Here is an 8,518-nt window from a genome sequence, read left to right as displayed (position 1 = left end):
TTATGGATGTTGCATACTTTGTTCAATAATTGTAGGCGTTTTACTCCCCCATCGACACAATTTAGATCACTTAAGAGGTGACTCTCGTCTTCTGTGCTCGATGACGAAGCGCCTTGCTGTTACACCAGAGACGCTATCTTTTTGTCCTGTAAACCTTCCAAGTTTAAAAGGAAATTAGTCCGTTTTGACTTCGGTTATGCGATGGGTGGTAGCTGGCTTCTCTGGTATAGTATGTGCCTTCTGTTTCTTGTTCTTGTTACTCTGCTCTTTATCCTCTTTTCCTGGAAGAATCTGATTTTAGTAGCGTAGCTGACGTGCGTGGTTGGTTGGCGGGTGCTCTATTATGGTTTGCTCTTTCATTTCTTCGTAACGCCTATCGTCTTTGTCTCCCTTCGTTAGTTACACCTCTAATTTTCGGCTCTTATATGACCTATGTGTGTTGCAAGTGTCGGAAGTTCATACAAAAACAGAAAAAAAAGAAAACTGCTATCGTGTCGGCTTGCCGTCGACCAGACGACTGTCTAGTACTGCTCAGCAACAACAACAACAACAAACTTTCGACAATGCATTCATGTAGTGAGAAACTGAAACGATCTAGTGCTGGGTTACCTATGTATGACGTCAGGCATGCCTCACTATTCACCTCGTGACACCATTTTCATTTGTCTAAAATGTATTTTTGCAGACTTTTATTCGTTATTTAGAGTAATTAATTTTGTTGGGATTGTCTGCAGCTTGTCACCCTCGGTATTGAGCTTTTTAAAGTCACGTAAAACACCAGCTGCCGGGCTTTTTGGCCCTTGTGCGATGGTCTCGCCAGTTCAACTAAAGCTAAAAGGGGTGGCCCAGGTGGAGCCAGCCACCTGTTGTGCTGTCACTGCCGTCAGTTCGAAGGGGTGGCGCGCCAGATGGAGCTGGTGGTTGGCAGGTGCTGTGGTGTGGTTTGCTCCCTTGTTTTCTGTCAAACATACATATTATCGTTCTCATCTCTCCCGTTTCGTGTTTGTGTTTGTTACCTTCTTGTCACACGTCGAATCTTCAGCACATATAATATGACCTTATTGTTTTGCAAGTGCTGTAAAATTCTTACAAAAACTAGAACTAACCGCCAGATGGACGCGCCCACCTGTCGCTGCCACACCGCGAGCACAGGTCCCCGGGTAGCACCGGTTGTTTCCACGGCACGCTCTATTTTTAATACTAGCGAGTGGTTGGAGGGTACCATCAAAGATTCTCTACTACTAGTCGTTTGTTCCACCCTTCTAAATGGCTGTGAATGCTGGACAATCACTAAGACAGTGAAAATAAAATAAAAGCAACAGAAATGTGGTTTCTTAGACTGCTAAGAGTATCGTGGAAGGAAAAGAAATCAAATGAGGTAGTGCTTGATGAAGCCCACGAGGGACGCTCAATGTTAAAAACAATCAGGAAACGACAAATGCAGTTTTTGGGACACCTAAATAGACATAAGGGTTTTGAACATCTAGCTCTCACGGCAAAATTGAGGGCAAGCGAGGCAGGGGTAGGCCAAGAACAACATACTTACGGAACCTAAACAAATGGGTAACAGGGAAAGATCAGGGAGACGTAGCTTTTTTTGAGAGCATTCGAGCAAAGGAATGAATGGAGAACCATGATCGCCGATGTCTGTCGCAGATCTAGCACTGGACGATGATGAGTAGAGAGTCTTTGGTGCCACTGGCAGGTCTTATTACTTCGTTTCTGTCTATCTATCTTGTTTCTTCCTTGCACTATGTGGCCGTTATTGCGTCGATGTTCTTGTCTTTATGTAAACCCAACTAATGTCAACACAATGACTGTTTTGACTCTGCTCCTCCTGTATAAGCCACTTTGTTAGGACCGTCTTTTTCGAGCTCGGTACTGTCATGCCCACCCCCCTCCCACCTCTCTTCTCTCTCTCTCTCTCTCTCTCTCTCTCTCTCTCTCTCTCTCTTTCTCTCTCTCTCTCTCTCTCTCTCTCTCTCTCTCTCTCTCTCTCTCTCTCTCTCTCTCTCTCTCTCTCTTAGAGAAGAGTTTGGATGGGTGGGGGCGTGAACAGTTTTTGAGGAAACGGGAGTGTGCCATTTATTATTGGTGGCTTCTGTCATTCTGTTCCCTCTCATGTTTCTCTCTCTCTCTGCTTGTTGCATTTCTTTTATTCTTTTAGTGCAGGGTTTACCAAATACGTCTTTAAAAACAATCTAGCCGAAGTATTTCTCACAGCTGGTAATTTGTAGTTTTAATGTCTACGTTGTATGATAACGGCAAAAGTCTAGAATTTTTATGAATTCGAATACATGGGGTTGGGGGAGGGGGGGGGGGGGTTCCATTTATTAACCTACTCTCAAGGAACACCTCTAGTCTTCGTCACTCAAATGTAGTAGTTCCTTTGCAAGTGCCATAAAACTCTAACACTAAATCTATACCCTCTTGTGTTTTTTGTCTCCGATGTTTTAGGGGACACCTCCCCCCCCCCGTCTTTTTCCTTGTGTTTGATGTATCTTTAGTGGGCCAGAGTGTGTTCCATATTGTGGGCCAGCAGCAGCATCTGTTTACGCAGCCTTATGAATCATGGATCAGTGTATCGACCGCTAGTCTCTTTCTCTCTCTCTCCTCCACTCCTAGCTGCGGACAAACCAGCGGACGGCCCACGCTCATCGACTTGGCGACGCGCGAGCTTGCTCACTCTCTCATCTGTGTGTGTGTGTTCGTGCGTGCGTGCGTGCGTGTGTGTCGCGTGCCATCGATCGAGGAAGCTGCCTCTGCCTCTGTGCTCTATGCGCCCCGAATTTAGCCGTTGTTATGCTCGTGAGGCCTTTGCCCCCTTGAGTGAGTCAAAAACGGTTGGGGAATATGAGTGTGCGACTTTATAGTTTGTGATTTGTCGCCACTTGGCATGCCCCCTGTGATTCAGCAGCTATAAAGCAAACCTTAAGACATCGGGGCAGAATTTGTATTTTTTGTCTCTAGTTCAAATCCCTGGTAATTTGACTCTGTAAATAATGCGAAATATGTTGATGTATCCCCCCCCCCCCCGAACCTTGAAATGTTTATACATGCACCATTGTTCCTCCTAATCCTAAAGGATGCAAGGTTGAGGGTCACGAGGAAGGCATTTTTAGATGACCATCTGATTTGGTCTCCCAACAAACCTAACAAAACGAATGACGAATGCCGTGGGTGGACATGAGAAAGGAACTAGTGTATTGTGACCTGAGAGAATTGAATGACCATTGTAGAGCAGCATGTACCTTCCTGTAAGAGTATAAGTCGTATACAACCTATGCCATCCCTTGAGACGATACTTTGAGAGGGGGATCTTAGGTTAAAATCGGTGAATACTGTTGACTGGGATTGGCATTTTTACTCGGGTACTTTGATTATTCATAAAGGTCTCTGACCGGGCTTTTTCTGTGTCTATCTGATACTGTTTTTGGTTGTTCTTCTGCATTATGACACATCGACGTTATGACACATCGCTTCTCGCCGACAAAACGCATCCACGTCACCTGAGTAAAAAAAAACCAAGCAACCAACCCAACAATTTACCGAATTGTATGCGTGGTCAGAGCGCGTGCCCCCATTATTCATATCGATCCTCTGCATTCCGCACTGACCCAGCAAATGTGCAAGATCCTAATTGTCACAGCGCTCGTAAATAAGTACTAATAGAAAGGAAGGTGATATATAGAACTGTTCGGTTCTTTCTCTTTTTACATACAGAGGAACATGAAGACGACATACGTGTGCTATACTTGCTGTTCCCTTTGCTCTGTGTGCATATAGGCATTTGTGCTGTAGCACTTGTGCTCGCCGCCTCGTACGAAAAAAACCCGTGAGTTTAATTCCTACATTAGGAAGATATGTCTTAGACTATTTATACTTTCCGTTTTACTTCCTAATTCACCTTCCCACTCAGCCCATGTGAGCGAGGGATTGGAGGGAGCCACTGGTAGGTCCTACTTCTTTACTTTCCATCTATTGTTTCTGCCCGTCTGTTTTACTTTTACCCGCCACTTAATGACGATGATTGTGTCGATGTGCTTCTTTTTATACAAATAAATCAGCAAGGGTCGGCCGTGCCAGGAAGGGTTGAAGCACCTGTCTCATAAATGATAGGAAAACATGTTGAATCAACTTGTGTATCTCAGTGTTCTAGTGTCCCCGGGAGTTCGGCGTAAAAGCCAAGTGGTAAGATGAAGGAACAGTAGAGTTGCCTTTGTTTTCTCTGCTTGATGTCCACCACGAAGCCAAAGCAAAATATCTGCTTTGTATATCGTCTTGAATTATATATAAAGTTTGGTTTCTCTCTCTTTCTCTCTGTCTGTGTTTGTCTCTCTCTCCCCTCCTCCTCCTCCTCCTCCTCCTCCTCCTCCTCCTCCTCCTCCTCCTCCTCCTCCTCGTCCCTCACCAGTTCCTTCCCACCCTTCCTTCCCCCATACTCCCTCCCCTCCCCCCTACCCCGCCTCCACAAACTTTCTCTCTCTCTCTCTCTCTCTCTCTCTCTCTCTCTCTCTCTCTCTCTCTCTCTCTCTCTCTCTGCGTATGTACTAAAGGGGCTGGGGTGAAGTGTTTGGGACAATGTTTACTCTTGGTATTTTTATCTGGGTAAATCACGGTAAGGGTATATATGCATCTCCTACAGATGAAGTTGTCAAACAGCTTTGAAGCCTTCTGTCTGTTGATGTAACCGCTGTTTGATGTAATTGCACAAGTTTTTTGTCTGTACCGATAGCTTTCTTATATCATGCCTTGTTAGATCTGCCTGTTATTCCAGTATGTAACATATCATAGATGGGGATGGGGGGAGTGGGGGAGGGGTAGATCTGGTTCGAGTCCTCATGAATGGTTCTTTCTTGAACTTTTGATTTTAACAAGTTTTCGTCGTTATTGACCCACTTGGCTCGGTCCTGTCACGATCGATGTCAGGTCGGAAGTTCCACATTTTTAGGGGTAATATTTGGATGTTGAACCCTTGCCACACCACACCACAAAAACAAAACAAAAATAAAAGCACACCATACCACACAAAACCACACCACACCCCACCACATTATATTACATCTCCATCACATGTTTAGTAGTGCCGACAGAGACGTAAAACTTCTACTATGACAATTTTACGCGTTCAGTGTTATTATTTTTGTGCATTATGATAATACCGCCATAATCGATCCCAGAACCTGGTATTTTACTGATTTCTTCATCTTGCATTTCGCCTGGTTATTTTTACCCTCCCATCGCTGTAAGAGGCTGCATGTGTTGTATCGATGCGCTTCTTCAAAATGTAAACAATACGTTGAGGAATCGACCGAGCAGTCTCCCTCTTTCTATCTCCCCCTCCGCCAAAAAAAAAAAAGAAGAAAAAAAAAAGATCGTGTCCAGGCGACTCAGCCTATGCCGTGCTTGTCATTTTGTCCCCGTCACCGCGGAGTGTGTCCTGGCTCGCCAGCCTGTGCTCTCTGCTGAAGCGTGCGCGTGTGCTGCTGCCCCGGGACTCTCCCTCTCCCTCTCTCTCCCCCTCTCTCTCCGCCGCTTCCCCTCTCTCCCGGCACACGACATGTCGGGCAAGTCCATTCTCGGAGGGGACTGAGGAGGCTAAGCCGAGTGTGGCGTAATGGCAGCATAATTTATCCAAATGCCGCTCAGGCGACTATTTCCAGCACGTCACTCTCCTGGTATTTCTAGGATTCTGTGAGTGACGTCTCCACGGTGATAATCGTCTCTTGTTTGTGGCCCGCGCCTACGTCCGGTCTTGGGTACCCAGATAGACCTCTGGACTTTGTTGTGAAGCTTTTGTGGATCAACCCACATGTTCACAGAAATGCTTGATTTCTCTGACTTCATAGATGTGGTTAGCGTCTTGTGATCGCGAGAGGGCGTTCTCTGCCGTGCAAGATCAATACGGCTGTCTAGCAGTTCTCACAGTTCTCTCCGTTTCGCCTTCTCTGCGTGAGTTCGGGGCAGACTAGGACGGAGAGTATGCGTCACTAGTGCCGAGCGCTTTTTCTGGAGTTGACTAGATCTAGCAGTGATCTTTTCTCGCCTTCGGTTCTGTGCTGTGATTACTCGTGGAGTTGTTCGTTATTCCCTTCCAGGACTCATTTATACCTCCCACCCGCCCCCAAAGCTGCCCCACCAGCCGCTCTTATGGTTGTAAACACTATGGATACCGATGCTGCCAAGAACTATCGGAAGTGAGTATTGCCCATGTCTGATGGCGGGAGCCTTGCCGCTCTGGCATCTGATTCTCCTTGTTTTCACAGATCTAGTTAACTTTTGTCGGTTGTGTGTTACCAAAGTCATAGATAAGTCACAATTAACATTAAATGCAGATTGTCAATAAGCTGTTCCAATTAGGGAGTTATTTCTCCAGTGTCATCATCCAGTTCCGTTCCCATGATTCGACATTTCTCGCATAATGTAATCAGAATGAGATAATGGGATTCCCAACATTCCTGGCGGTGGCTCGTCTGGCCCTTTGTTTATTTTTGGGGTGGGATTTTGTTGGGTATTGGTACATGAGATTTGTGGGTCCGGAGAGTAAAATCGGCCTCATTGTGCGAAATTGTTGTCTGAGCCGACCAGTGACCTGCTGACCCTAGGTCCTGGCAGCGTACCCCGAGCTGTTTTTGTATCGTACTGGTGGCTTCTGGAAACAGGAAATGGGGTGAGGTTTTGCAGGAAGCTTGTCCAGAGAGTGCAGGGTGGACAGGGAACCTATTCAGAGAAACGTTTTATGTGTCTGTTGAGACAAAAAGGTCTTTCTGTGAAAACTCGTAGCATCCAATTGCTTTTATAAAATGATGGGAATGGTTTTGTTGATGGTCCTCTTCATTAAAAAAAATAGTGTAGAAACTAGCTGTGTCGTAAGTGGTTAGAGGACAACACTCGTAGGTTCTACTTCCTTGTTATTCTTTTTTTACTTCTGTGTTTCTGTCTTCTCTTTTCTTCCGACCATGTGTAACAACTGAAGTTGGAAGAGTTTATTGAAGGATTTTTGTGTCCACTCTGAGAAAACAAAATGGGGTTTTGTTTTACTGCAGTAATTTGTTCCACTTCACTTCTAATAGGTTTAGAACACTGGCATCTGGGTGTAGCGGTTAGGCTCTCACCGTTGCACAGAAGACCCAAGTTCGGCTCCCACATAGAGAGAATTTTTATCAAGTATTGCAGTTTTTCTGCTTAGGTATTATGCCTCTCTCTATACCTGGGTTGGTCTTGACAGGCAGGGTCAAAGCCCGCCTTCAGAATGATTTAAATTATGTCAATAGGGGTGTATTGACACCTATAGTAAAGGTTTGGATATTTGATCTTCAAATACTGTTATATAACAGCAACCTATTAAACAATTTTGCTAAAGCTAAAGTGACCAGCTACAACCAAGAGCAAACATATCTGGTGAATTTTTTCAGTCTTTTTCTTCTTTTACTGGTTTGTGAGCTCTGCCATGTGGTCTGTTCCTTCTTTTTCTTCTTTGTTATTACTATGATAATTGTTCAAGGGTGTCATTCGTAGGTCATATGTTTGTCTTCCACTTTGTAGTTTCTATTTGTCTGTCTTGTTTTTCCCAGCACTAGATACGCTTTATTGTGCCAATGTGCTTCTATTACTAGAGCAAATCCTCTATCTTCAAATTTAAACAACCCCCTGGGACAGTGCCACTGAATGTAGTGTCTTTAGGCCATTCCCAAAGGGGGGACATTTCTCGTTCAAGCACAGTAGAATTGTAAATGGGCTAATTCATCATGTCACGTTCATAACTGTGCCTGATCTGCAACAGGGAACTGCTGCTTTTTCTTTCCTTATCCTTACTATTGTCATTTTCCTCTACTTTTTTTTGGTATGTTTGTCACTCTTGTGATCTGCTATTTCCGGGGTGCCTTGATGGTCGAAGCAGACCTTGTGCTGTTGAAGCTGGAGAGGTGAGCAGAGTAAGTCTGATTCCCTGTAAGGACTTCTCTGTTGACACCCACCCCTTGGCGCTCATATGACCTTATGCAGTTGCGAACGCCGTAAAACCCTCTACTATTAAAAAAAAATTAAACAAGGGTTTTTGCTAAAAACCAGGCCCCTGTCAGTTCAAGCTGATTCATCTGTGCTTTTGTCAAGGTCATCTCTCATGCTTGGCACTTGAAGGTTCAGGGACTGTGATAATGTAACACTTACAGACCGGACAAACTACAAAGAAGCACAATTTCTCTTATGATATTTACATGTCTAGCGTGAAGTGTCCCAGACAGCTGTCTTCTTCCTTGCCTCAATCTGCTCAGAAAAAGTTACTGAAAAAATTACATATATATCTATATACATTGTTTATGTGCCCTGAATCTTTGTGTGCACATGTTGGTGTATTTTAGTGTGTTTGTGTTTCTCTAGGTGTTCGTCTGTCTTTGTATGTCTGTGTATGAGACGAGGTGAAGCAGTGGACTGATGATCCCGACATAAGAAGTCTAAATTTTGCACTTTTATTTCAACATTCCTTTTATTCTGAATCCGCATTTGTTCTTTATTCCCC

The 8,518-nt window shown here is 44.6% G+C and overlaps 1 protein-coding gene across 12 annotated transcripts in view; it reads left to right on the top strand.

Moving 5' to 3' along the window:
• KLC2 (kinesin light chain) overlaps positions 1 to 8,518 on the top strand; it is an 80,206-nt gene that overhangs the window by 16,515 nt on the left and 55,173 nt on the right. For 3 of the 12 annotated variants that reach the window (XM_013079913.2, XM_035968563.1, XM_035968566.1), the window contains exon 1: positions 5,607 to 6,197. The exons of 2 other annotated variants lie outside the window; for them this stretch is intronic. In XM_013079913.2, the coding sequence (XP_012935367.1) occupies positions 6,151 to 6,197 (47 nt within the window). In that variant the 5' untranslated portion in view covers positions 5,607 to 6,150. Of the gene's footprint in view, positions 1 to 5,605; positions 6,198 to 6,550; positions 6,671 to 8,518 lie in introns of those variants that run through there. 7 more of the 12 variants (XM_013079904.2, XM_035968562.1, XM_035968565.1 and 4 more) reach the window with 7 other exon arrangements.

The sequence above is a fragment of the Aplysia californica genome, unplaced genomic scaffold, assembly GCF_000002075.1.
Source record: "Aplysia californica isolate F4 #8 unplaced genomic scaffold, AplCal3.0 scaffold00068, whole genome shotgun sequence".
In the NCBI taxonomy this organism is placed as follows: Eukaryota; Metazoa; Mollusca; class Gastropoda; order Aplysiida; family Aplysiidae; genus Aplysia; species Aplysia californica.
Note: the sequence above shows the minus strand (reverse complement) of the source record. Positions and strands in the feature narration are given on the sequence as shown.